Raw genomic sequence first — 27994 nt, 5'->3', positions numbered from 1 at the left:
CCAGTTGCGGCAGAAGGAGCCTTTGTGCAGGAAGGCGCCAAAAGCCGTCATCTGGGGGGGGTTGTGGGGATGTGAACCCCAATATCAGGCACCCCCCCTCTTCCTGAGGACCCCCCAAAACCCTTGGGGGACCCCCAAACCCCAGAGGACCCCCCCAAACCCCAGGGGACCCCCCTCCCCAACCCCAGTCCCAGGATACCTTGAGCAGGATCTCCACGGTGAAGATGGAGGTGAAGGCGTAGTCGAAGTAGCCCAGGATCTGGGGGGGGGTGGGGGGGAAAGGGGGGGGAAAGGGGGGGAAAAGGGGGTGACCCCAACACCCCCTTAACCCCCCCACCCCCCCTAGACCCCCCCAAACCCTCACAACCCCCACAGGACCCCCCCAAACCCACCCCAACCCCCCATCTCTCTCCCTCCCCATGAGCAGATCCCAATCCGCACGCGGTTCCAGGGGTGAATTACCCATCGCCACCCCACACCCAACCTCCCCCCACCCCAGTTCATCCCAGTCCATCCCAGTATCCCACGTGGTTGCGGGGGGAGTGGGCGCGGACGGGGTCCTCGGCGGCCAGCGAGACGCTGCTGAGGATGATGAAGACGAGGATGAGGTTGGTGAAGACGTGGTGGTGGATGAGGGCGTGGCACCGCACCCGCAGCCTGCACCAGTTACTCCCAGTTACTCCCAGTTACTCCCAGTGTCCCCCTCCCTCCCAGTTTAACGGACACGCTGCCCACCCCACCTCCCTCCTCCTGTGGCCCCAGGTCACTCCTAGGGGTGGTTTCCCCTTCCCAGTTAGTTCCAGTTCCCTCAAGCTCCTCCCCAGTTTGTGTCCCCAGTCCCAGTGCTCCCAGTTTGTGTCCCCAGTCCCAGTGCTCCCAAGTCTCCCAGTGTCTCCAGTCCCCCCCAGTGCTCCCAGCATTCCCAGTTTGTGTCCCCAAGTCTCCCAGTGCTCCCAGCACTCCCAGTTGGTGTCCCCAGTCCCAGCACTCCCAAGTCTCCCAGTGCCTCCAGAGCTTCCAGTGCCCCCAGTATTCCCAGTTTGTGTCCCCAGTACCAGCACTCCCAAGTCCCCCCGTCCCAGTGCTCCCAGCATTCCCAGTTTGTGTCCCCAAGTCCCCCAGTGGCCCCAGTCCCAGTGCTCCCAGCACTCCCAGTTTGTGTCCCCAGCACTCCCAAATCTCCCAGTGCCTCCAGAGCTTCCAGTGCCCCCAGTCCCCCCAGTCCCCCCAGCACTCCCAGTTTGTGTTCCCAATCCCAGCACTCCCAAGTCTCCCAGTGCCCCCAGTCCCCCCAGCATTCCCAGTTTGTGTCCCCAGTCCTCCATTCCCGGTCCCCCCAGTTTGTGCCTCCGTTCCCAGTGCCCCCAGTCCCTCCAGCATTCCCAGTTTGTGTCCCCAGTCCTCCATTCCCGGTCCCCCCAGTTTGTGCCTCCGTTCCCAGTGCCCCCAGTCCCCCCAGCACTCCCAGTTTGTGTCCCCAGTCCTCCATTCCCGGTCCCCCCAGTTTGTGCCTCCGTTCCCAGTGCCCCCAGTCCCCCCAGTCTGCCCCCCGCTCACGGGTTGGTGCTGCCCAGCAGGAAGAAGGCGCTGCCCTCGGGGATCGGCACCACTTTGGTTTTGGGGGGCTCCTCCAGCGCCTCCAGCCGGGACCCCCCCAGACTCCCCCGCTCCCCCCGGCCTCCTCGTCACCTGCGAGGGACCCAGGAGTCCGCTCAGGGCCCCCCCACCCCCCGACACCCCAAAACCCCCTCAGGGCCCCCCCATGACACCCCAAATCCCCCCTCAGTGACCCCCATGACACCCCAAATCCCCCCTCAGTGCCCCCCCAACACCCCAAACCCCCCTCAGGGACCCCCCACCCCCCAACACCCCAAATCCCCCTCAGTGACCCCCCAACACCCCAAATCCCCCTCAGGGCCCCCCCGTGACACCCCATCCCCCTCAGGGCCCCCCCGACACCCCAAATCCCCCTCAGTGACCCCCAACACCCCTCAGGGCCCCCCTGACACCCCAAATCCCCCTCAGGGCCCCCCCCCACACCCAATCCCCCCTCAGTGCCCCCCCCGACACCCCAAACCCCCCTCAGGGCCCCCCCACCCCGTGACACCCCAATGCCCCCTCAGGGGCCCCCCCCCCCGAAACCCCAAATCCCCCTCAGGGCCCCACCATGACACCCCAAATCCCCCCTCAGTGACCCCCATGACACCCCAAATCCCCCCTCAGTGCCCCCCCAACACCCCAAACCCCCCTCAGGGACCCCCCACCCCCCAACACCCCAAATCCCCCTCAGTGACCCCCCAACACCCCAAATCCCCCTCAGGGCCCCCCGTGACACCCCAATCCCCCCTCAGTGCCCCCATGACACCCCAAATCCCCCCCCGACACCCCAAATCCCCCCTCAGTGCCCCCCCCGACACCCAATCCCCCTCAGGGCCCCCCCCGACACCCTAAATCCTCCTCAGGGCCCCCCACACCCCAAATCCCCCCTCAGTGCCCCCCATGACACCCCAAATCCCCCTCAGGGCCCCCCCGATACCCCAAATCCCCCTCAGTGCCCCCCCCCCGACACCCAAATCCCCCCTCAGTGCCCCCTATGACACCCCAAATCCCCCTCAGGGCCCCCCATGACAACCCAAAAACCCCTCAGTGACCCCCATGATACCCCAAATCCCCCTCAGTGCCCCCATGACACCCAAATCCCCCTCAGGGCCCCCCCCGACACCCCAAATCCCCCTCAGTGCCCCCCCCGACACCCCAAATCCCCCTCAGTGCCCCCCCAACACCCCAAATCCCCCTCAGGGCCTCCCCAACACCCCAAATCTCCCCTCAGTACCCCCCCGACATCCCAATCCCCCTCAGTGACCCCCATGGCACCCCAAATCCCCCCCAGTGCCCCCCCACCCCCCAATCCCCCCTCAGTGCCCCCCCCCGACACCCCAAACCCCCCTCAGGGCCCCCCCACCCCCGTGACACCCCAATGCCCCCTCAGGGCCCCCCCCCCCCCCCCCCCGAAACCCCAAATCCCCCTCAGGGCCCCCCCAACACCCCAACACCCCCTCAGGGACCCTCCAACACCCCAAATCCACCCTCAGGGCCCCCCCTGACACCCCAAATCCCCCTCAGGGACCCCCCAACACCCCAAATCCCCCTCAGGGACCCCAAACCCCTCTCCCCACACGGGTGCCCCTCACCTTCCTCGCTTCCCTCCTCTTCCTCCTCCTCTTCCTCCTCCTCTGGCTGTTCCCCCTCCACCTGGGGGAGAAAAGGGGGTGCAGGGAGCTGAGTTGGGGGGTTCAGGGATTGGGGGACCCCCGGGGAGGGGGACAGGACCCCCCCCCACTCACTCACCTTCACGCTCACATCCTGGCTCCCCACTCCGGCTTCCGCCTCCCCGGCCTTCTCCCTGGTTTTGGGGGGGGGGGGGTGGGGGTGCTCAGACAGGGCTCTGGGTGTTTTGGGGACCCCCCTGAGGGGCTCAGGGATTTGGGGGACCCCCTAGGGGGGTTCAGGTGTTTGGGGGACCCCTCCCCAGCTGTCTGAGCTCACTTCTTGTCACCCCCTGAGTTGATGTTGTCGCCGTCGGCCAGGTTGTCGACCGCGATGGCCAAGAAGACGTTGAGGAGGATGTCTGGGGGGGGGGGGAGGAGGAACCAGTGCTCCCAGTATCCTCCCAGTAAACCCAGTATCCTCCCAGTATCCTCCCAGTTCCCCTCTCGCCTGCTCCACTCCCCTCACTCTCCATCTCTCATTCCCAGCCCCCCAATTCCCCCATTCCCAGGGGGTCCCAGTTACCCCATGGCTCCACTCCCAGTCATTCCCCCCCTCCCAGTTACCCAGCACCCCTCTCCCAGTCCCTCCCAGTCCCTTCCAGTATCCTCCAGTTCCCCTCTCGCCTGCTCCACTCCCCTCACTCTCCATCTCTCATTCCCAGCCCCCCATTTCCACCATTCCCAGGGGGCCCCAGTTATCCCAGCCGTTTCCCACCTCTCCCCAGTTCCCCGGCGCCCCTCTCCCAGTGCCTCCCAGTATCCTCCCAGTCCCTCCCAATATCCTCCCAGTTCCCCTCTCGCCTGCTCCACTCCCCTCACTCTCCATCTCTTATTCCCAGCCCCCCAGTTCCCCCATTCCCAGGGGGTCCCAGTTATCCCAGCCGTGTCCCCCCTCTCCCCACTTCCCCGGTGCCCCTCTCCCAGTCCCTCCCAGCGCTCCCAGTATCCTCCCAGTCCCTCCCAGTATCCTCCCAGTTCCCCTCTCGCCTGCTCCACTCCCCTCACTCTCCATCTCTCATTCCCAGCCCCCCACTTCCCCCATTCCCAGGGGGTCCCAGTTATCCCAGCCGTGTCCCCCCTCTCCCCACTTCCCCGGCGCCCCTCTCCCAGTCCCTCCCAGTGCTCCCAGTATCCTCCCAGTGCTCCCACTCACAGTTCCCACAGATGAAGAGGATGACAAAATAGACACAGACGAGCATCCCGGGGAAGACGGGGCCGCCGTAGGCCATGATCCCATCGTACATCACCGCGTTCCAGTCCTCCCCTGTCAGGATCTGGAGGGGTGTGGGGGGCCCCCCAAAACCAGAGTCACCCCAAAAACTCTGCAGACCCCCCTGCAAAACCAGTAACCCCCCCCCAGTGCTCCCAGTACACTCCCAGTTCCCTTCCATCAGGGCCTCGGGTCACCCCGGAGTGACTACAGGATGGTGAAGGGATGTGGGTTGGGGGGGGGGGGGGGGGGGGGGGTGCTCATGGGTTTTGGGGGTCAAGCCCCCAGATTTTGGGGTTCCCCCAGGACTTTTGGGGTCTCCCCCCTCAAAATTTTGGGGAGTCCCTGGGGGGTTTCAGGATCCCCCCAATGAGTTTCAGGGGGGTTCCAGAGTCTCAGGATCCCCCTCCCCACCTTGGGTTTTGGGGTTCCCCCAGGACTTTCGGGGTGTCCCCCCATCAAGATTTTGGGGAGTCTCTGGGGGGGGTTTCAGGGTCTCCCCAACGAGTTTCAGGATCCCCCTCCCCACCTTGGGTTTTGGGATTCCCCCAGGACTTTTGGGGTCTCTCCCCCCTCAAGATTTTGGGGAGTCCCTGGGGGGGTTTCAGGGTCTCCCCAATGAGTTTCAGGATCCCCCTCCCCACCTTGGGTTTTGGGGTTCCCACAGGACTTTTGGGGTCTCCCCCCTCAAGATTTTGGGGGGAGTCCCTGGGGGGGGGGTCAGGATCCCCCCAATGAGTTTCAGGGTCCCCCCAACGAGTCTCAGGGTCCCACCCCCTCCCCACCTCAGGGTTTGGGGTCCTCCCCCTGGGGTTTCAGGGCCCCCCCATTGCGTTTTGGGGGGGTGTCCCCCCGTTTTGGGGGTACCTGGAAGACGGTGAGCAGGGCCTGGGGGAAGGTGTCGAAGGTGCTGCGCTTGGTCTGGGTCTCGTCGAAGCTGAAGCGGCCCCCGAAGAGCTGCATCCCCAGCAGGGCGAAGATGATGATGAAGAGGAAGAGCAGGAGGAGGAGGGAGGCGATGGACTTCATGGAGTTCAGCAGGGACCCCACCAGGTTGCTCAGCGACGCCCAGTGCCTATGGGGTGTGGGGTTGACTGGGAGAACTGGGGGGAGAACTGGGGGGGGGAAAACTGGGGGGGGAGAACCGGGAGGGGGGGAACTGGGGGGGGGGAACTGGGGGGGGGGCTCCTTCTGTGCTAAGATCTGTGGCCCTGATGCCACCAGGTGTTGTACCCCCCTCACTGGGTGTTGTACCCCCCCTCTCACCGGCTGTTGTCCCCCCATCACCAGGTGTTGTGTCCACCCCTCTCACTGACTGTTGTCCCCTCATCACTGGGTGTGTCATCCCCCCTTCACCAGGCATTGTCCCCCCCCTCACCGGGCATCATCCCTCCCCCAGACCGGGTGTTGTCCCCCCCTTCACCGGGTGTTGTCCCTCCTCCTTAGCAGGTGTTGTGTCCCCCCCCCCCCGGGTGTTGTCCCCCCTTAACCGGGTGTTGTCCCCCCTCCCCCACCGGGTGTTGTCCCCCCTTCACCGGGTGTTGTACCCCCCTCTTTAGCAGGTGTTGTCCCCCCTCTTTAGCAGGTGTTGTCCCCCCCACTTCACCGGGTGTTGTCCCCCCTCCTTAGCGGGTGTTGTCCCCCCTCCTTAGCGGGTGTTGTCCCCCCTTCACCGGGTGTTGTACCCCCCTCTTTAGCAGGTGTTGTGTCCCCTCTTTAGCAGGTGTTGTCCCCCCCACTTCACCGGGTGTTGTCCCCCCTCCTTAGCGGGTGTTGTCCCCCCTCCTTAGCGGGTGTTGTCCCCCCTTCACCGGGTGTTGTACCCCCCCTTCACCGGGTGTTGTCCCCCCTCCTTAGCAGGTGTTGTCCCCCCTTCACCGGGTGTTGTACCCCCCCTTCACCGGGTGTTGTCCCCCCTCCTTAGCGGGTGTTGTCCCCCCCTTCACCGGGTGTTGTCCCCCCTCCTTAGCGGGTGTTGTCCCCCCCTTCACCGGGTGTTGTCCCCCCTCCTTAGCAGGTGTTGTCCCCCCTTCACCGGGTGTTGTCCCCCCCCTTCACCGGGTGTTGTCCCCCCTCCTTAGCGGGTGTTGTCCCCCCCTTCACCGGGTGTTGTCCCCCCTCTTTAGCAGGTGTTGTCCCCCCTCTTTAGCAGGTGTTGTCCCCCCCCCCCACCGGGTGTTGTCACCCCTTCACCGGGTGTTGCCCCCCCCCCCCCCCCCTTCACCGGGTGTTGTCCCCCCTTCACCGGGTGTTGTCCCCCCTCCTTAGCGGGTGTTGTCCCCCCCTTCACCGGGTGTTGTCCCCCCTCCTTAGCGGGTGTTGTCCCCCCCTTCACCGGGTGTTGTCCCCCCTTCACCGGGTGTTGTCCCCCCTCCTTAGCAGGTGTTGTCCCCCCCTCACCGGGTGACTTTAAAGACGCGCAGCAGGCGGACGCAGCGGAGCACAGAGATGCCCAGGGGTTCCATCGCCCCCCGTTCCACCAGGGCTGTTTCCAACACCCCTCCACACACCACGAAACAGTCGAAGCGGTTGAAGAAGCTGGCGAAGTAACAGGCGGGGCCCAGGGCGTACAACTTCAACACCATCTCAGCAGCGAACAGCGACAGCAGCGCCTTGTTGGCGTAGGCTGCGGCGGTGCCAAAGGGTGACAACCAGCGATCAACAGGCGGGGTGGGTGGTGGGGGGAAAAAAAAGGGGGGTGTTGTGGGGGTTGTTTTGGGGGGGGGGGGGGTACCTTGAGTTTGGGTGAGCCAGGGGGGTTGCCCGTGGTGCTCGGAGGCGATGGTGAGGGTGTTGAGAAACACCAGGAGTAACACGGTCCAGTAGAAGGAGACGGATTTCACCGCCGCGCGGCACCGCCGGCGCCACAGGCGGTTGAGGCGGCGCAAGCGGCGCCTGGTTTTGGGGAGGGGGGGAGATTAGGGGGTGACAGGGGGTGGGGGGATGGTCCTTCCCCCCCCTTTTCCCACCCCCCAACTCACCAGAATTTGGTCTTTGTAATTTTGCCCCTGGGGAAGGAAAAAAAAGGGGCAAAGTTACCTCAAAAGCTGGGGGGGGGAGGGTCGTGTGGTGTGTCCCCGGGTGTTGCTGGGGGTGGGGTGGGTGGGGGGACACCCACTGACCATGGGGAGGGTTTTGGGGGGCTACTGGGGAGGTCTCGTGTCTTTGAGGGGTGGGGGGGGGTCAGTTTTGGGGGCACGGGGGTCTGAGAGGGAACCTCAGCATCGGTGTTGGGGGGGAGGGTGGGAGGTGATGAGGGTCTGGGGGGGCTGTGGGGGGTCCCAGGGGATATGGGGGGGGTCCCAGGGGTTATGGGGGGGGTCCCAATGCTCACAAGCAGCGGTCACAGGCGGTCGGCTGTGTCTCCTCCTCACCCACCGTCTCGGTGTTCACCGACGTCGTCTCGCTGCCGGGGAGGCTGGCTGAGGGTGGGGGGGTGGGGGGTGGGGGGTGGGTCAAATCTCAGCCCTGGCACCCAGGAAGAAGGTGGGGGGGGTGGATTTTGGGGGGACAAGGGGCACCCCAACACCGTGGGGGGGTGGTTACCGTGGGTGTCAGTGGAGTGACTGGCGTGTCGCAGCCACTTGAGCCGCGGTTTCCTCTTCCCCATCAGGTCCTCGGCTGTCAGGCCTGGGGGAGGGGGTGGGTTGGGGGGGGTCTGTGAAGTTTTTAGGGGGGAGCCCCCTCCCCAAAAGCCACTCACGGTGTTTCTCATGTTCCCCCTCCTCCTCATCACCCTCCAGGTCCTCAGCCTGGGTGATCCAGTCCATGTACCCCCGGAGATCCTCCTCCAGCTGCTGCTTCTCCCTCAGCTTCTGGAAGTCTCCGCGGGCCTTGGCCTTCTCACGCTCCTTGGAGAACTCCCTTTTTTGTGGAGTGGGGGGCACAGGAAAAAGAGGGGGGGGGGTGACACAGGTGACAGGACACACACAGAGAGGGGTGACACCTCCCTGAGGGAGCTCTCACCCGCTCAGCACCCCCAGCACCAAGTTGAGGACGAAGAAGGAGCCGAAGATGACGAGGCTGACGAAGTAAATCCAGGGCAGCTCGTGGCCCATCGCATCCTGCATCTGAAAAATGGGGAGGGGGGAGTTTGTGATGGGGAGGGGGGTGTTTCTGAGGGGGTTTTGTGGTGCTGGGGGTGAGAAGGGAACACTAAACCCACCCCTCAGCTGCGTGTGGGGTGATGGGAGCAAGGTTTGGGTGTCCCCCACCCTGCCCTGGGGTGCTCAGAGAGAGGGGTAAGGATTTGGGGAGGGGGCTCAGGGAATTGAGGGGGGGATTGGGGAGTTGAGGGGGGGATTAGGGTGCTGGGGGTGGTTGGGGGGTGAGAAGGGAACACTAAACCCACCCCTCAGCAGTGAATGGGGTGATGGGAGCAAGGTTTGGGTGTCCCCCACCCTGCCCTGGAGCGCTCAGAGAGAGGGGTAAGGATTTTGGGGAGGGGCTCAGGAAATTGAGGGGGGGATTGGGGAGTTGACGGGGGGATTAGGGTGCTGAGGGGGGGGTTGGGGGGTGAGAAGGGAACACTAAACCCACCCCTCAGCTGCGTGTGGGGTGATGGGAGCAAGGTTTGGGTGTCCCCCACCCTGCCCTGGGGTGCTCAGAGAGAGGGGTAAGGATTTTGGGGAGGAGGCTCAGGGAAGCGAGAGGGAGGGATTGGGGAGTTGAGGGGGGGATTAGGGTGCTGGGGGTGGTTGGGGGGTGAGAAGGGAACACTAAACCCACCCCTCAGCAGTGAATGGGGTGATGGGAGCAAGGTTTGGGTGTCCCCACCCTGCCCTGGGGTGTTCAGAGAGAGGGGTAAGGATTTTGGGGAGGGGGCTCAGGGAATTGAGGGGGGGATTGGGGAATTGAGGGGGGGATTGGGGTGCTGGGCAGGGTTGGGGGTGAGAAGGGAACACTAAACCCACCCCTCAGCGGTGTGTGGGGTGATGGGAGCAAGGTTTGGGTGTCCCCCACCCTGCCCTGGGGTGTTCAGAGAGAGGGGTAAGGATTTTGGGGAGGGGGCTCAGGGAATTGAGGGGGGGGTTGGGGGGTAAGAAGGGAACACTAAACCCACCCCTCAGCAGTGTGTGGGGTGATAGGAGCAAGGTTTGGGTGTCCCCCACCCTGCCCTGGGGTGCTCAGAGAGAGGGGTAAGGATTTTGGGGAGGGGGCTCAGGGAAGCGAGAGGGAGGTGTGTAAGGATATTTTGGGGAGGGGGTCTCACCCAGTAGAGGACATCTGTCCACCCCTCCATGGTGATGCACTGGAAGACGGTGAGCATGGCGAAGAAGAAGTTGTCGAAGTTGGTGATGCCGCCGTTGGGCCCCTCCCAGCGCCCCCGGCACTCGGTGTTGTTCTGCAGACAGGCCCGGCCGTGGCCCGAGAAGGCACAAGGGGAGGGGTCGTCCTCTGACTCCAGGTCTTGGGGAGGGGTAAAGATTTGGGGAGGGGGGGTAAAGATTTAGGGGGGGGTAAAGATTTGGGGGGGGGATACCCCTAAAGTGGGGGTTTGTGGGGGTTACGGGGGTGAGGGGTGTTGGTGGGCGCTCTGCTGTGCAGGGTTGGGTTGTGGGGGGAAGGGGCTGGTGGGTGGGAGGGGTGAAGGGAAGGGGTTGGGGCGGCAAAATTGGGGTGCAGGGGGGATGGTATTGTGGGGGAGGGGGTTGTGGGCAGTCAGGGGGGTGTCTTGGGTCACGGGGTGGGTGTTCTGGGGCTCTAAGTTGGGGTCTCAGGGTGCCCTTGGAAGGTCCCTGGGTGGGGGGGATCTCAGAGCGTGGCAGGGTGGGGGGTGTCCAGATAGGAGGAAGGGGTTGGGGTGGCAAAATTGGGGTGCAGGGGGGTGGTACTGTGTGTGTGGAGGGGTTTTGATTAGTCAGGGGGGTGTCTTGGGTCATGGGGTGGGTGTTCTGGGGCTCTAAGTGGGGGTCTCAGGGTGCCCCTGGGGAGTTCCCATCGGGAGGGCTAGGAGGGGTGGGGGGGAAAGGGTTGGGGTGGCAAAATTGGGGTGCAGGGGGGTGGTACTGTGTGTGTGGAGGGGTTTTGATTAGTCAGGGGGGTGTCTTGGGTCATGGGATGGGCATTCTGGGGCTTTAAGCGGGGGTATCAGGGTGCCCTTGGTGGGGGGGTCCCTGAGTGGGGGAGATCTCAGAGCATGGCAAAGTGGGGTCCAGATACCCTGGTGGTCCCTGGGTGGGGGTGAGTGGAACCCCCCCACACACACACACCCCCCTCACACCCCCCTCTCCTTTCCCTGCCTCACCAGAGCCGATGAAGAAGCAGGTCTTGTGCATGCGGCCGATGAAGAGCTCGAGCCCGATGATGGCGTAGATGATGATGACGAAGAGGACGAGGAGGGCGATGTGCAGCAGCGGCACCATGGCCTTCATGATGGAGTTGAGCACGATGTGAAGGCCTGCAAGGTTTGGGGGGGATGGGAAGGGCTGGGGCAGAAGCCCCCCCCACCCCTTCCCTTCCCTGTGTGTGTGTCCCACCCCCCAAGTCTCACTGGGGACGCCGGAGACGAGGCGCAGGGGCCGCAGGACGCGGAAGGCCCGTAGGGCTTTGACGTCGAAGCCCCCTGGTTTGCCGCTCATGTGATGGGCTTCCCCGGGCTTGTGGGATGCCTGTTCCAGGATGACACTGAAGAGCCTGGTGCAGGAAAGGGGTGTAAGGGTTTTGGGGAGGGGGTGTAACCCCTCTTTGTCCTTCCCTCCCCCAGTTTACTTCCTCACCCCACGATGACGATGACGAAGTCCAGGAGGTTCCAGCCGTTGCGGATGTAGGCGCTGGGGTGCAGCACCAGCCCGTAGGCGATGATCTTCAGGAAGGTCTCCACCGTGAAGATGATGAGGAAGACGTACTCCACTTGCTCCTGGCAGCGGGAGGAAGGCAGGGGAAGGTGTGTGTGGGGGGGTGTCTTACCTTCCTGACCACCTCCCTTTATCCCAAGGGACATGGTGACCACCCACCCGCAGGTCCTCCCACCTCTTTCCCCCCCATCCCATCCCAGCATCCCATTCTCCTGTGGGATAATGGACATTGGCTTTGGGGACCACCCCCAAAAATGGCTCCCAGCCCCCCCAAATCCCCTTCCCCTGGGGGACAAGGCAGGGTGGTGTTTGGGGGACACTCCTTCCCCCGCCCCACCCCATCCCATCCCATCCCATCCCATCGTCCCCTTCTCCTGCGGGATAAAGGACACTGGTTTGGGGGGACCCCCCCCCCCAAAATGACTCCCAGCCCCCCCAAATCCCCTTCCCCTGGGGGACAAGGCAGGGTGGTGTTTGGGGGACACCCCTTCCCCCCTCCTTCCCCCCCCGTCCCCCCCCATCCCATCCCAGTGTCCCATTCTCCTGTGGGATAAAGGACATTGGCTTTGGGGACCCCCCCAAAAATGGCTCCCAGCCCCCTCAAATCCTCTTCCCCTGGGGGAGAAGGCAGGGTGGTGTTTGGGGGACACCCCTTCCCCCCTCTTTGCCCCCCCCCCAGCCCCCCCCCATTCCATCCCAGTGTCTCCCCGTCTCCTGCAGGATAAAGGACATTGGCTTTGGGGACCCCCCCAAAAATGGCTCTCAGCCCCCCCAAGTCCCCTTCCCCTGGGGGACAAGGCAGGGTGGTGTTTGGGGGGACACCCCTTCCCGCCTCCTTCCTCCCCCATCCCATCCCATCCCATCCCATCCCATCCCATCCCATCCCATCCCATCGTCCCCTTCTCCTGCGGGATAAAGGACACTGGTTTTGGGGACCCGCCCCGCAAAATGACTCCCAACCCCCCCAAATCCCCTTCCCCTGGGGGACAAGGCAGGGTGGTGTTTGGGGGACACCCCTTCCCCCCCCCCATCCCATCCCATCCCATCGTCCCCTTCTGCGGGATAAAGGACACTGGTTTTGGGGGACCCCCCCCCCAAAATGGCTCCCAGCCCCCCCAAATCCCCTTCCCCTGGGGGACAAGGCAGGGTGGTGTTTGGGGGACACCCCTTCCCCCCTCTTTGTCCCCCCCCATCCCATCCCATCATCCCCTTCTCCCAGCACCCGGGGCGGCTAAGCCGGGATTAGCGCCCACCCCAGCACCCCCGTTAAGCAGCTTACAGGCAACAGCACACGCGTGTGCGAGGGGAACACGTGTGGCACACGCATCGGGGGACCCTGGTGTGACACCCCCCTACACCCCAATGACTCCCCCCTCCCCATCTCCTCTGGGGATGGGGGAGGGGGGAATAATCCCACCCCCCACATTCCTGCTTCCCTCCAGCACCCGAAGCGGCTTCGTTAAGCCCCTTAACGAGCTAACCCAGCGACTGCCCAGGACTGAAAGCAGGAGGGTTGGGGTCTTTTGTGCCCCCCCTCTTTATTTTTGGGGGGGGGGGTAGGGGGTGTCCCCTCACCAGGTTGTGGTTGGCAGCGTTGGAGTCGTCCTCAGGGAAGGGGATGTAGACCCCCAGCGCCACGCAGTTGGCGAAGATGGTGGCCAGGATGAGGATGTCAAAGGGTCTGGGGTTAAAGAAAGGGGGGGGCAGGAGGGGGGGGGGGTGTGTGTGCCCCCTCCCCCCAAATCTGTGACCCACCCCCCCACCCAAAAATTACCCCCCCCCTCACTTCCACTCGACGATGCTGATGGCCGCCCGGCGGATGGGGTTGTTGAGGCGGAGGCAGAAGAGGGCGCGGGGGGAGCGATGGACCCCCCCGGAGCCCTGACCCTTGTGCTTGGTGTGGGGGGGACGCCGGTGACGCTGAGTAGGGGGTGTCCCTCCGCCCGCGGGACCCCCGTTGCCTTCGCCTATCGGCCACCCCAGGGGCTGTCCCATGGCTTCGGCGAAGGATGGCGGCTCCTTGGGGGGGCCTGGGGGTGAGGGGGGGGGGGGGGCATCAAAAAAGGGGCAAAACCCTCCTGGACATCCCCCTCCCAAAACCCTCTCCAATGCTGGGACCCCCCCTGGCTACAGAGGGACCAATGCCAGGACCCCCTGGCTATGAAGGGAGCACCCCTGAACACCCACATCCTACAGACCAGGGACACCCCACACTCTTGGGACCCCTCCATACTCTTGGGACCACCCCCCATCTCTTATTGGGGACCCCCCCCTTGACCTTCAAGACCCCCCCATCCCCTCCAGGACCCCTCCCCCAGACTCACCCTCTCCGTTCTCCTCTGACTCCGACATGGTGAGGGGTGTCTGGGAGGTTGTTTCTGCAGAGCTGGGGGGTACCTGTTGGGGTATTGGGGAGGGGGGGGTGGTATTTTTGGGGTGTCCAGGAGGGTTGGGGTATCTTGAGGGTACCTATGGGGTCTGGCAGGGGTTCTTCAGGTGGTCAAGGGGATTTCGGGGGGGTCTGGTGGGGTTTGGGAACATTTAGGGGATATTTAGGGGATCTTTAGGGAAGGGGAGGGAATATTTAGGGAGGTGGGGGTATTTAGGGGGGGTTGAGGGTATTTAGGGGGGGGTTTGTGGGTGCTGGGGTAGCTCCCAGGCCCTCCCCACGGCTTGTCCTGCGGCCCCCAGCTCGTTACTGCCAGGAGATTAAGGGCTTAACGAAGGCGTGTGCCAGCGACCGGGAGAAGGGCGCTGCCCACGTGCAGGGGCACACGCGTGTGTGAGGGGGGCACACGCGTGTGCAAGGGCAGCAGGGCACCCCTGAGTGGATGGTGGGGTGCATGGGACACTGACAGGGTGACATGGGGGTGTCACACAGGTGTGGGAGGGGGCACGGCTGCCCCTCACGCCCCATGGATGCTGTTTCCTGCCCCAGTGACCCCAGACAGGTCGGTGTTCCCTCCCTCACGGCCATCATATCCCCCTTCTCCCCCCTTTCAGGCTCCATTCCCCACCCCACAAACCCATTTCCCCCCTCACAGGCACAGTTCCCCTCTCACAGATGCCACTTTCCCCTCACAAACTCCACATTCCCCCTCACAGGTGCCCTTATCCCTTCACAAACCCCACTTCCCCCCTCATAAACCCCACACTCCCCCTCGCAAACCCCATTTTCTCCCTCAGGAACACCGTTACCTCCTCACCAGCCCCCTTTTCCCCCTCACCAACCCCCTTTTCCCCCTCACCAACAACCTTTTCCCCCTCACCAACAACCTTTTCCCCCTCACAAAACCCCATTTCCCCCTCAGAAACACCATTATCTCCTCACAAACCACCTTTACCCCCTCACAAACCCCCTTTTCTCCCTCACAAACCCTACATTCCCCCTCACAAACCCTACATTCCCCCTCACAAACCCTCTTTTTCCCCTCACAAACCCTCTTTTTCCCCTCACAAACCCTCTTTTTCCCCTCACAAACCCTCTTTTCCCCTCACAAACCCTCTTTTCCCCCCTCACAAACCCCACATTCCCCCTCACAAACCCCATTTCCCCCTCACAAACCCCATTTCCCCCTCACAAACCCCATTTCCCCCTCACAACTCCCATTTCCCCCTCACAACTCCCCTTTTCCCCCTCACAACTCCCCTTTTCCCCCTCACAACTCCCCTTTTCCCCCTCACAACTCCCCTTTTCCCCCTCACAAACCCCATTTTCCCCCTCACAAACCCCATTTTCTCCCTCATGAACACTGTTATCTCCTCGCAACCCCCATTTTTCCTTCAGGAACACTGTTCTCTCCTCACAAACCCCATTTTCTCCCTCACGAACCCCATTTCCCCCTCACGAACCCCATTTCCCCCTCACGAACCCCATTTCCCCCTCACGAACACTGTTATCTCCTCATAAACCCCCTTTTTCCCCTCACAAACCCCATTTCCCCCTCACAAACACTGTTCTCTCCTCACAAACCCCCTTTTTCCCCTCACAAACCCCTTTTTCTCCCTCATGAACACTGTTATCTCCTCGCAACCCCCATTTTTCCTTCAGGAACACTGTTCTCTCCTCACAAACCCCATTTTCTTCCTCACAAACCCCATTTTCTTCCTCACAAACCCCATTTTCTTCCTCACAAACCCCATTTTCTCCCTCACAAACACTGTTCTCTCCTCACAAACCCCATTTCCTCCCTCACAAACACTGTTCTCTCCTCACAAACCCCTTTTTCCCCTCACAAACCCCGTTTTCTCCCTCACAAACCCCGTTTTCTCCCTCACAAACCCCGTTTTCTCCCTCACAAACCCCGTTTTCTCCCTCACAAACCCCGTTTTCTCCCTCACAAACCCCGTTTTCTCCCTCACAAACCCCGTTTTCTCCCTCACAAACACTATTATCTCCTCACAAGCGTCGTTCTCCTCCTTCCCGCCGCCTCCTCGCGCCCCGCCGCTTTCCCGCCTCAAGCCGGGCCGCGTGCGCCCCGCCTACAACTCCCAGCGTGCCCCGCGGCCCCCGCAGCCTCGCTTCCGCGGCGGGGCCGCCTCACGTGACTGGCTCAGGGCTGGGGAGCAGCCGGGGCGCCCTGTGCCCCCCCCCCCCGCCCCCAAAACTCCCCCCCACGGGGTCTGGGGGCGTCCCGTAGGGTCTGGGGGTGTCCCGACCCCCCCTTCACCCTCCCCCAGCATGGAGGAGGTGGACAAAATCCTGATCCACTCGCTGCGGCAAGTGGGAACGTGAGTGGAGTGGGGGGGGGGGGGGGTCAGAGGGGATTTTGGGGAGGGGGCGCAGGATTTGGGGGGCACTGAAGAGGTTTTGGGGGGTCTGGAGGGGTGGGCGAGGTTTGGGGGGGGCACTGAGGGGGGACTTTAAGGAGCTTTGGGGGATCGGAGAGGGGGGGCCGCATCCCGAGGGGGGGGTTATTGAGGGGAGGGGGCTGGGGAGGGGCTTGGGGGTCCCTGGGGGAGGTTTTTGGGGGGGTCTCTGGGGGAGCACCCCAAGGATTTAGGGGGACACCCCCACCCACCCGGGGAGGTGTCACCATCCAGGGTGTACCCAGAGGTGGAGGGAGGGGGGATCAGGTGTTGTTTGGGGGGTGTAATCCCCACGATTTGGGGGGGAGGGGGTGGTGAGGGATTTGGGGAGGGGTTTTGGGGGTCCCTGGGGAGGGATTTTGGGGGGGTCTCTGGGAGAACACCCCAAGGATTTGGGGGGGACACACACCAGGTGGGGTGTCACCACCCAGGCTGTGCTGCACAGTGCTGGGGGTCGGGTGTGATTTGGGGGGGGTTATCCCCACGATTGGGGGTGGGGTGGGTTTAGGGGTCCGTGAGGGAGGTTTGGGGGTCCCTGGGGGAGGGATTTGGGGGGGTCTGTGGGAGAACACCCCAAGGATTTGGAGGGGGGACACACACCAGGTGGGGTGTCACCACCCAGGCTGTGCTGCACGGTGATGGGGGTCGGGTGTGATTTGGGGGGGGGGTTATCCCCACGATTTGGGGGGGGTGGGTTTGGGGGTCCCTGAGGGAGGTTTGGGGGTCCCTGGGGGAGGGATTTGGGGGGGTCTCTGGGAGAACACCCCAAGGATTTGGAGGGGGGACACACACCAGGTGGGGTGTCACCACCCAGGCTGTGCTGCACGGTGATGGGGGTCGGGTGTGATTTGGGGGGGGCAATCCCCACGATTTGGGGGGGGTGGGTTTAGGGGTCCCTGAGGGAGGTTCGGGGGTCCCTGGGGGAGGGATTTTGGGGGGGTCTCTGGGAGAACACCCCAAGGATTTGGGGGGGACACACACCAGGTGGGGTGTCACCACCCAGGCTGTGCTGCACGGTGATGGGGGTCGGGTGTGATTTGGGGGGGGGTTATCCCCAGGATTTGGGGGGGAAGGGGTGGTGAGGGATTTGGGGAGGGGTTTGGGGGTCCCTGGGGAGGGATTTTGGGGGGGTCTCTGGGAGAACACCCCAAGGATTTAGGGGGGACACACCAGGTGGGGTGTCACCACCCAGGCTGTGCTGCACGGTGCTGGGGGTCGGGTGTGATTTGAGGGGGGGGTTATCCCCAGGATTTGGGGGGGTGGGTTTAGGGGTCACTGAGGGAGGTTTGGGGGGTCCCTGGGGGAGGGATTTTGGGGGGGTCTGTGGGAGAACACCCCAAGGATTTAGGGGGGACACACACCAGGTTGGGTGTCACCACCCAGGCTGTGCTGCACGGTGATGGGGGTCGGGTGTGATTTGGGGGGGGGGTTATCCCCACGATTTGGGGGGGGTGGGTTTAGGGGTCCCTGAGGGAGGTTTGGGGGTCCCTGGGGGAGGGATTTTGGGGGGTCTGTGGGAGAACACCCCAAGGATTTGGGGGACACACACCAGGTGGGGTGTCACCACCCAGGCTGTGCTGCACGGTGATGGGGGTCGGGTGTGATTTTGGGGGGGGCAATCCCCACAATTTGGGGGGGGTGGGTTTGGGGGTCCCTGAGGGAGGTTTGGGGGTCCCTGGGGGAGGGATTTGGGGGGGTCTCTGGGAGAACACCCCAAGGGTTTGGGGGGGACACACACCAGGTTGGGGTGTCACCACCCAGCCTGTGCTGCACGGTGATGGGGGTCGGGTGTGATTTGGGGGGGGGTTATCCCCAGGATTTGGGGGGGTGGGTTTAGGGGTCCCTGAGGGAGGTTTGGGGGTCCCTGGGGGAGGGATTTTGGGGGGTCTGTGGGAGAACACCCCAAGGATTTAGGGGACACACACACCAGGTGGGGTGTCACCATCCAGGCTGTGCTGCACGGTGATGGGAGTCGGGTGTGATTTGGGGGGGGGTTATCCCCACGATTTGGGGGGGGGGGGCGGCGAGGGATTTGGGGGGTAGTTTGGGGGTCCCTGGGGAGGGATTTTGGGGGGGTCTCTGTGAGAACACCCCAAGGATTTGGGGGACACACACACCAGGTGGGGTGTCACCACCCAGGCTGTGCTGCATGGTGATGGGGGTCGGGTGTGATTTGGGGGGGGGGTTATCCCCAGGATTTGGGGGGGTGGGTTTAGGGGTCCCTGAGGGAGGTTTGGGGGTCCCTGGGGGAGGGATTTTGGGGGGGTCTGTGGGAGAACACCCCAAGGATTTGGAGGGGGGGACCCACACCAGGTGGGGTGTCACCACCCAGGCTGTGGTGCACGGTGATGGGGGTTGGGTGTGATTTGGGGGGGGTTATCCCCAGGATTTTGGGGGGAGGGGGTGGTGAGGGATTTGGGGAGGGGTTTGGGGGTCCCTGGGGAGGGATTTTGGGGTGTCTCTGGGGGAGCACCCCAAGGATTTGGGGGGGACACACACCAGGTTGGGTGTCACCACCCAGGCTGTGCTGCACGGTGATGGGGGTCGGGTGTGATTTTGGGGGGGGCAATCCCCACAATTTGGGGGGGGTGGGTTTGGGGGTCCCTGAGGGAGGTTTGGGGGTCCCTGGGGGAGGGATTTGGGGGGGTCTCTGGGAGAACACCCCAAGAATTTGGGGGGGACACACACCAGGTGTGGGGTGTCACCACCCAGGCTGTGGTGCACAGTGATGGGGGTCGGGTGTGATTTGGGGGGGGGTTATCCCCACGATTTGGGGGGGGGGGCGGCGAGGGATTTGGGGAGGGGTTTTGGGGTCCCTGGGGAGGGATTTTGGGGGGTCTCTGGGAGAACACCCCAAGGATTTAGGGGGGACACACACTAGATGGGGTGTCACCACCCAGGCTGTGCTGCACGGTGATGGGGGTCGGGTGTGATTTTGGGGAGGGGGCAACCCCCACAATTTGAGGGGGTGGTGGTGGGGCTGGGCTGGTGAAGGGGTTGAAGGGGTGTCCCCCCCTGATTTTGGGGTGCCCCCCCCCTTCCCTAGGGCGGTGCCCCCCGAGGTGCAGAGCGTGCGGGACCTGACCCCAGAGCTGGTGGTGGAGGCGGCCGTGCGCTGCCTGCGGGTCGTGCGCCCCACTTTGGGGACCCCCCTCAGCCCCCTCCTGCCCCCCGGCATCTCCGCCCGCTTCCGACTCGCCTCCGACCTGGCAGCCGCCTGTCAGGTACACCCCAAAAACCCCATTGCACCCCCAAAATTTGGAGGGGGGGGGGCACACAACACCCCCTTTCCCCCCCCTCTTTCCTCCCCTCCAATACCACCTTTCCAGACCTCAGGACACCCCCCCCTTAAAACCAGTTGGGGAGGGGGGGAAATGGGGGAACCCCCCAAAATTTTGGGGTGACCCCCCCCTTTTTTCCTCCCCCCACCCTCCCCAGGAGCTGGGATTTGGGGGTGATGTGGGGTACCAGACCTTCCTCTACAGCTCCGAGCACGACACCCGCCGCCTCCTCCTCTTCCTGGTGGAGAAGCTGCCGCGGGACGAGAGCGAGAGAGGGGCTGAGCCCCCCGGTAGGGATTTGGGGAGGGGGCTGGGAGGTCCCTGGAGGGGATGAGGAGGGGGATTTGGGGGTGGGGGTCACACCCACCTCTTTCCCCCACACCCCCCCCCCCCCACCCAGGGAAATCAGGGGCTCTGCTACGAGCCATCGGCGCCCGAATCCAGGAGCAGTTGGGGACCCCCTGGGTACCCCCCGCTTGCCGCACCCCCCGGCTGCAGCGCCTGCAGGTGAGCTGGGACCCCCCCCCAAATTAATTTGGGGGGGGGGGGTGTTTATATGTGTGGTTAAAGGTTTAATTAACCCTTTAATTAACCCTTTGCAGGGCACAGGGTGCCTCCATCCCTTCGTTACCTGCCCCCTGGTTCTACCCCAAAGCGGGGGACCCCCAGGTAGGGGCTTTTTTTTGGGGGGGTTATTTTGGGGAGGGGGCGGTGGTCTGATGTTCCATGTCCCCCTGCAGAGCTGCAGGAGTATTTTGGGGGGGCTGCTGCCCTCCCAGTGCCAGCACAGCCCCCCCATCCCAGCAGGACCCCCCCGGCTTTGCTGGAGACACACACAGCCCAGCTCAGTGCCCGGCACGACTGGGAGGCAGAGTGGGGGGGTCCCGGCTTAGCCTCCCGTCTGCCCCCCCAGGTAGGACCCTCTGTGCCCCCCTCCCCAAAATAAGGGGGGGGTGGGGGTGTCTCCAGAGCCCCCCCAAAACTCTTTAGGGGACCCTGCAGGTTTCCCCACCCACCCCAGGAGTGAATGGGGTGGGGGTGTCTCTGCCCCCTCCCCTTCTCTCAATCCTGGGGGGTGTTTTGGGGGTACCCAGGGGTCTGACCCCCCCCTCCTCTTTCCCCCCCTCTTCCCCCCCCCCAAAATCCCCCAGGAATACGTGGGGTGGAAGCGGCTCCGTGCTCGGCTCCGGGCCCTGGAGCCCCTGCGTCAAGCCTGCCCCCCCCGACCTCAGGGACCCCCCCAGGGACCCCTGGACTCTGCCTGGCTCCAAGAGGCTTTTGGGGCTGGGGGAGTCGGGGGGGCCCTGCCCAAGGGGTCCCGCTTCACCCGCACCCAGCACCTGACCCACCAGCAGGTAGGGTGGGGATGGGTGGGGGGGGTTGTTTAGGGTGGGGGGGCTGCTGGGGAGGTTGTTTGGGGGGGGGGGTGGGGGGTATTGTTTTTGGGGAGGGGGAGTGTGGGTCTGATGTGCTGTGGGATGTCAACCCCCCCCCAGGACCCCCAAATCCTGCTGCAGCAGATCCAGGTGGCTGCTGAGACCCTGCGCCCCTCAAAGAGCCCTGAGGAGGTGAGGGATAGTTGGGGGGGGTGTTAACTCTGGGCCCTACTGATGGCTGGGGGGGGGGGGGGGGGGGGAGGTGTCTGTGTGTGTTCACTCTGGGCCCTACTGATGGCTCTGGTGGGTGGGGTGGGGGTGTGTGTGTATGTGGGGGGGGTTGTGTATCTGGGGGGGGGGTGTGTGTTCACTCTGGGCCCTACTTATGGCTCTGGATGGGGAGCTGTGTGTTCACTCTGGGCCCTACTGATGGCTGTGGGGGAGGTGTCTGTGTGTGTTCACTCTGGGCCCTACTGATGGCTGTGGTGGGTGAGCTGTGTGTATGTTCACTCTGGGCCCTACTGATGGCTCTGGATGGGGAGCTGTGTGTTCACCCTGGGCCCTACTGATGACTCTGGATGGGGAACTGTGTGTTCACTCTGGGCCCTACTGATGGCTGTGGACGGGGAGCTGTGTGTTCACCCTGGGCCCTACTGACGGCCACATTTAGAAGGGGTCCCCCTGCCCATGTCATGCCCCCCCCCAGGACGTGGGGGCTCGCCAGGCCAGCGAGGAGGCTGCCCTGGAAGAGACCCTGACCCGTTTGGAGGCCGAAATCGAGAGGTGCCGCCGGGAGCTGCGGGACGCCCAGCTCAGCCTCACCCAGGTGCGTGGCGGGGAATTGAGGCTGGGGGAGGTGTTGGGAGGGCCAAGGGGTGTTTTTTGGGGTGCCCTGACAGGGGGGGGTGTGTGTCCCCCTCACCCCTGACCCCCACACCAGGCGGAGGCTGAGGTGCAGCAGGGCCGGTTGGCGCTGGGGGGCCGGGAGGATGCGCTGAGGCTGAAGGCTCGGGCGGTCGAGCTGCTGCCGGATGCTGAGAGCAACATGGCCAAGCTCCAGGTGAGGGTTTTGGGGTACCCCTGAGGAGGGGAAGGGGGATTTTGGGGTACCCCTGAGGTTGGGGGGGGGTCACAATTTGGATCCACAGCGGGTATGAAGTGTGGGGGGCAAAATTCGGGGTGTCTCCCCCCCCATTGGCAAGGAGTGAAGGGAGCGGGGTTGGAGGGGGGTGATTTGAGGGGTACAGGGGTGTTTTTTTGGGGGGGTAATGAGGTTTTGGGGTGGGGTGGGGGGCCCCAAACCTGTGTTGCAGCTGGTGGTGGAGACCAGCAGCCGCCGCATCGTCAGCCTGGCGGGACAGTGGGAGCGGCACCGGGGACCCCTCCTCGCCGAGTACCGGCACCTGCGGGCGCTGCATGACTCTGCTCAGGTATTTTGGGGGGGGGGGATGGTGTCTGGGGTCTGTTACCCCCTTTTTGGGGGGTCCCCAAGTAAAGTTTTGGGGTCTGTGGAAACTCTGGAATTCTTTGGATTAGGGGTGGGGGGTGGGGGCGGGGGGGTTGGTTGTCTCTGTGTTGGTTTTGGGGTCCCTGGGGGGCTCATCCTGCAGGACACGGTGGGTTTGGGGGTGCCTGGGGTCTTTGGGGTTCCCTTCCCAATGGTTTTGGGGTGCTCAGGTCCCTCCCTAGTAGACTTTGGGGTCCCCTCCCCAGTGGGTTTTGGGTTTGGGGGTCCCTCGGGTCTTTGGGGTCCCCTCCCCAGTGGGTTTGGGGTTTCCCAGGGTCTTTGGGGGTCCCCTTCCCAGTGGGTTTGGGGGTCCCTGGGGTCTTTAGGGTCCCCTCCCCAGTGGGTTTGGGGGTCCCTGGGGTCTTTGGGGTCCCCTTCCCAGTGCGTTTGGGGTGCTCAGGTCCCTCCCTAGTAGATTTTGGGGTCCCTTCCCTAGTGGGTTTTGGGTTTGGGGGTCCCCGGGGTCTTTAGGGTCCCCTCCCCAGTGGGTTTGGGGGGTCCCTGTGGTTTCTGGGGTCCCCTTCCCAATGGTTTTGGGGTGCTCAGGTCCCTCCCTAGTAGACTTTGGGGTCCCCTCCCCAGTGGGTTTTGGGTTTGGGGGTCCCTCGGGTCTTTGGGGTCCCCTTCCCAGTGGGTTTGGGGTGCTCAGGTCCCTCCCTAGTAGACTTTGGGGTCCTCTCCCCAGTGGGTTTGGGGTTTCCCAGGGTCTTTGGGGTCCCATTCCCAGTGGGTTTGGGGGTCCCTGGGGTCTGTGGGGTCCCCTCCCCAGTGGGTTTGGGGGCCCCTGAGGTCTTTAGGGTCCCCTCCCCAGTGGGTTTGGGGGTCCCTGAGGTCTGTAGGGTCCCCTCCCCAGGGGGTTTGGGGGTCCCCATGGTTTCCAGGGTCCCTTCCCCAGCAGGTTTGGGGTTTCCCAGGGTCTCTGGGGTCCCCTCCCCAGCGGGTTTGGGGTGCTCAGGTCCCTCCCTAGTAGACTCCGGAGTCCCCTTCCTGGTGGTTTTGGGGTCCCCTCCTCTTGAGGAGAAGGAGGGCTGTTGTTGGGGTGTCTGGGGTCCATCCTCTTCCCCTGGGTGGGTTTTGGGGTGTATCCCCCCCCCCAAATTCCTCCTACCCCAGTTGGAGTCGTCGCGGCGCCTGTCGGAGATCCGCTCCCTGCACGAGCGCAGCCGCGCAGCTGCCGACGAAGCCCGACGCAAGGAGGAGCTGTACAAGCAACTGGTGAGGAACTGGGAGGAACTGGGAGGATGATTTTGGGGGTGGGGGGGTCCCCAATTTCATATGTACCCCCCCCCCATCATAGGTGGCAGAGCTGGAGGCGCTGCCCCGCGACGTCTCCCGCGCCGTCTACACCCAGCGCATCCTGGAGATCGTGGGGAACATCCGGAAGCAGAAGGAGGAGATTGGAAAGGTGGGGGGGGGGGGAGGGAATTTGGGGGGTGGGTGGGGGCTAAGGGGGGTTAGAAGTTTTGGGGAGCCCCACCTGAGGTTTTTGGGGGGAGTTTTGGGGTGCTTAGGGCAGCTTAGAGGAGCCCTGGAAGGGGGTTCGTTGGGGTACGAGGTCCCGTTTGATGTGTTGGGGGGAGGTTGTACTTAGTGTCCCCCCAAAATTGGGGGGGGGGGGAGGCTGAAAATTGGGGGGGGCTGGGCTAAGGGGGGGGCTAGAGATTTTGGGGAGCCCCCCCTGAGGTTTTTGGGGGGAGTTTTGGGGTGCTTAGGGCAGCTTAGAGGAGCCCTGGAAAGGTGTTCGTTGGGGAACGAGGTCCCGTTTGAAGTGTTGGGGGGGAGGTTGTACTTAGTGCCCCCCCAAAATTGGGGGGGGGGCTGAAAATTTGGGGGGGGGCCTGGGCTAAGGGCGGGTTAGAGATTTTGGGGTGCCCCCCCTGAGGTTTTTTGGGGGAGTTTTGGGGTGCTTAGAGCAGCTTAGAGGAGCCCTGGAAGGGGGTTTGTTGGGGTACGAGGTCCCGTTTGAAGTGTTGGGGGGGAGGTTGTACTTAGTGTCCCCCCAAAATTGGGGGGGGGCTGAAAATTTGGGGGGCTCTAAGGGGGGTGTTAGAGATTTGGGGTGCCCCCCCCTGAGGTTTTTGGGGGGAGTTTTGGGGTGCTTAGGGCAGTTTAGAGGAGCCCTGGAAGGGGGTTCCTTGGGGTACAAGGTCCCATTTGAAGTGTTGGGGGGGGTGGGGGGTGTTGTACTTAGTGTCCCCCCAAAATTGGGGGGGGGGGGGGGGAGGAAAATGGGGGGTGGGGGCTAAAGGGGGGTTAGAGATTTTGGGGAGCCCCCCCTGAGGTTTTTGGGGGAGTTTTGGGGTGCTTAGGGCAGCTTAGAAGAGTCCTGGAAGGGTGTTCGTTGGGGTACGAGGTCCCGTTTGATGTGTTGGGGGGGGGTTGTACTTAGTGCCCCCCCCAAAATTGGGGGTGGGGGTGTGTTTGGGGGTGTCGTGTCCCAGCTCTGGCCTCACCCTGAGGGTCTGGGGGTGCTGTGGGGGGGTCCCCCCAGATTTTGGTGGACACCCGAGCGCTGCAGAAGGAGATCAACTCGCTGGTGGGGAAGCTGGAGAGAACCTTCAGCGTCACCGACGAGCTGCTCTTCAAGGTTTGGGGGGGGGCACATGGATTTGGGGGGCATTTTGGGGTGGGGGGGTAGTTTGGGGGGTGGGGGGACACCTCTTCTGTGGGATGACCCCAAAGGGGTGAGTTTGTGATGCTGGGACCCCCCCCCCCCCAAATTACACACCTAAACTACCCCACGTTCTCCCTAAACTACCCCATGCCCCCCCCAAATTATCCCATGTGCCCCCTAAATTAGCCCCCCAAATTACCCCATGTCCCCCCAAATTATCTCATGCCCCCCCCAAATTATCCCCCCCAAATAATCCCATGGGACACCCCCAAATTATCCCCCCGAATTACCCCATCTGCCCCGCAAATAATCCCATGTCATCCCCCCAAAGTATCCCCCCAAATTACCCCATGTCCCCCCAAATTACCCCCCCAAATTACCCCCATGTCCCCCCAAATTATCCCCTGTACCCCCCCAAATTATCCCTCCTTCAAATTACCCCATCTGCCCCCCAAATGACCCCATGTCCCCCCCCAAATTACCCCCTAAAATTATCCCCTGTACCCCCCCAAATTATCCCCTGTGCCCCCCCAAATTATCCCTCCCCCAAATTACCCCATCTGCCCCCCAAATTACCCAAAGTCCCCCCCAAATGACCCCCTGTCCCCCCCAAATCCTCCCCTGTGCCCCCCCCAGGACGCCAAGCGGGACGAGGTGGTGAGGAAAGCCTACAAGTACCTGGCAGCTCTGCATGAGGTAATGGGGAGGGGATTTGGGGGGGTCCCCAGATGGAATTGGGGGGGGGGGGTCTGGGGGGGTTGTTTTTTGGGGGTGGGGGGGGTCACCCTCTTTCCTGCTGTACCCCAGAACTGCGCCCAGCTGATCCGGACCATTGAGGATACTGGGACCATCCAGAGGGAGATCCGGGACTTGGAGGAGCAGGTAGGGGCTTGGGGGGGCTATGTAATTTGGGGAGGGGGTGTATAATTTAGGGGGGGGGTTGGTGTGTCCCTGAGACGCCCCCCGGGGGGTATTAATTTAATTAACCTTTAATTAACCCTTTAATTAACCCTTTAATTAACCTCTCCATCTCCCCTCTTTGCGCTCCCGACTCTCCGCTCCCCAAACTCTCCCCATTCCCCCCGCCTAATTTTACCCCCCCCCAATTTATCAACCCCCCCCCCAATTTTAAACACACCCCCCCTAATTTTAACACCCCCCACCCCAATTTTAACCCCCCCCCCACCCCAATATTACCCCCAGATCGAGGGGGAGACGAGCGCCAAGCCCCCCGCCAGCCTCGACCGGATCCTCAGCGACTGCCGGGAGCTGCGGGAGGAGAACGCGCTGTTGGCGGCACAAATCCGGCACGTCTGACCCCCCACACCCCCTCCCCAAATTTAAGGGGGGGGCTCCTCACCCCCAAAATCCACCCTCCTCAAGCTGGAGGGGTGTTAAACCCCCCCTCACCCCCCCCCAAAGATGCACCAAGATGCCACAACAGTTGGTTTATGGTTTCAATAAAATCCCGGCGCAGCGATTTTTGGGGGGGTAAGGGGGGGTTTCAGGGTGTTTTTTGGGGGGTGGGTGAGTTTTAGGGGGTGAGGGGGAAGGATTTGGGGGGACACACCCTCCAGTCACCCCCACCCCATGAGGTTTTTTGGGGGGGGGGGACACCCACACCCCCTCTCTAGCTGCGAGGGGCAGAAAGTACTTCAGGTCGCAGTCCCTGCGGAGGAAGCGGAGTGGGGGGAGTTTAGGGATTTGGGGGGGGGGATTAAGACACCCCCCCCCCTGTTTGGGGTTTTGGGGTGCTGGGGGAGGGGGTTTTGGGGGTACCTGGGGTAGCGTTGCCCCCGTTTCCTCCTGAATTCAGCCTCATCCACGGTCCAGACGGCCCCACGGACGTTCTCCACCCGCACGAAGCACTTGTGCAGACTCAGGTTGTGGCGCACGGCGTTCTAAAGAGGGGGGGGGGGACCCCCCAAAAATTGAGGGGGGGGCAGCCCAAAATATTGGGGGGCAGCCCAATTTTGAGGAGGGGGCTGCAAACACCTTCCCCCAGTTCCCTGAGGAATTATTTTGGGGTGAGGGGGGGTTTGGGGAAGTTTTGGGGGGGTGCTGGAGGGGATGTGAGAGTGGGGAGGGTCTGGGAAATTGGGGGGGGGGGATATATTTGGGGGGTTCCCCCCCCCCTTTTGTGTGGCAGTAATTTGGGGTGCTGGGGGGGTGAACCAAGACACACCCCCCCCCCCCCCAAAATCCTTCCCAATGGTGGTGATAGAGGTGGGACCCCACACACCCACCTCAATTTCCAGGGAAGAATTGGGGTGACCCCCCCCTCAACCTGAATGGGGGGGGGGGGTTGAGGGTGGGTGGTCCCAGGGGGGAATTTGGGGGTGCAGGAGGGGGTCCCGGGGGGGTAATTTGGGGGGAGGAAAGGGGGTCCCAGGGGGGTAATCTAGGGGTGAGGGAGGGGAATTTGGGGGTGCAGGAGGGGGGTCACAGGAGGGGAATTTGGGGGTGAGGGAGAGGGATCCCAGGGGGTGATTTGGGGGGTCCTTTGGGGGGGAAATTTGGGGATATGGGGGGGTCTTGGGAGGGTAATTTGTGGGGGGCAATTTTGGGGGGTCCTGGGGTGGTAATTTGGGGGTGCTGGGGGGGTCCTAGAGGGGAGAATTTGGGGGTGCAGGGGGGGGTCCTAGAGGGGAGAATTTGGGGCTACCAGGGGGAGGGATGTCCCTGGGGGTGGGGTCTTGGAGGGGGGTAATTTGGGGGTGAAAGAGGGGTCCCGAGGGGGGTAATTTGGGGTGAAGGAGGGGTCCCGAGGGGGATAATTTGGGGGTGAGGGAGGGGTCCCAGGGGGGTTAATTGTGGGTGCAAGGGGAGGGTGAACCAAGACACCCCCCCCCAAATCCTTCCCGGTGGTGGTGATAGAGGTGGAGGAAGGATGACACACCCCATGATTTCCAGGGAGGAATTGGGGTGACACCCCCCACCCCACCCCAAACTGAAGGGGAGGGGTTGGGGGGTCCTAGGGCTGTAATTTGGGGTGTGAGGGGGGGTCTCCCCACCTTCCAGGTGGCGGTGTTGTGCCGGAAGTACCCGAACATGCGGCTGAACCAGTGGTAGATCTCGCCCAGGTGCGCTGGCGCTGGGGGGACTCCAGGATGGCCTGGGGAGGGGAGAAG

At 63.4% G+C, this 27994-nt stretch overlaps 3 protein-coding genes across 3 annotated transcripts; 1 reads left to right on the top strand and 2 right to left on the bottom strand.

The window, feature by feature from the left end:
* Window positions 1-3: 3 nt before the first annotated feature.
* On the bottom strand, window positions 4-13628 carry LOC311204436 (voltage-dependent L-type calcium channel subunit alpha-1F-like; the record flags this gene model as incomplete). Its single annotated transcript, XM_084280862.1, is given in 24 exon segments — window positions 4-51; window positions 200-259; window positions 528-657; window positions 1558-1669; window positions 1672-1689; window positions 3192-3252; window positions 3349-3403; window positions 3547-3628; window positions 4423-4543; window positions 5347-5554; window positions 6880-7105; window positions 7214-7374; window positions 7461-7487; window positions 7814-7901; window positions 8026-8109; window positions 8183-8343; window positions 8446-8549; window positions 9692-9888; window positions 10727-10879; window positions 10973-11115; window positions 11199-11338; window positions 12852-12957; window positions 13063-13306; window positions 13601-13628. Coding segments are annotated over 24 exon segments (2757 nt in total), but the record flags the coding sequence as incomplete, so codon positions are not given.
* A 2329-nt stretch (window positions 13629-15957) lies between these two features.
* Window positions 15958-26321, top strand: CCDC22 (CCC complex scaffolding subunit CCDC22; the record flags this gene model as incomplete). Its single annotated transcript, XM_084280861.1, has 17 exons — window positions 15958-16007; window positions 19132-19309; window positions 19524-19656; window positions 19767-19873; window positions 19969-20035; window positions 20107-20279; window positions 20518-20721; window positions 20863-20934; window positions 21449-21568; window positions 21683-21802; window positions 22056-22172; window positions 23363-23464; window positions 23547-23654; window positions 24741-24836; window positions 25500-25559; window positions 25671-25745; window positions 26067-26321. The coding sequence occupies 17 exons, from the start codon at window positions 15958-15960 to the stop codon at window positions 26178-26180; spliced, it is 1896 nt and encodes a 631-aa protein (XP_084136987.1). The 3' UTR covers window positions 26181-26321.
* On the bottom strand, window positions 26220-27984 carry LOC311204434 (forkhead box protein P3-like; the record flags this gene model as incomplete). The annotated part of the gene is given in 5 exon segments (XM_084280860.1): window positions 26220-26246; window positions 26487-26532; window positions 26643-26764; window positions 27878-27948; window positions 27951-27984. Coding segments are annotated over 5 exon segments (300 nt in total), but the record flags the coding sequence as incomplete, so codon positions are not given.
* Window positions 27985-27994: the final 10 nt, after the last annotated feature.

This window comes from Gallinula chloropus (genome assembly GCF_964237585.1).
Source record: "Gallinula chloropus genome assembly, contig: HAP1_SCAFFOLD_567, whole genome shotgun sequence".
Classification (NCBI taxonomy): Eukaryota; Metazoa; Chordata; class Aves; order Gruiformes; family Rallidae; genus Gallinula; species Gallinula chloropus.
This window is presented reverse-complemented; position numbering and strand designations above follow the sequence as displayed.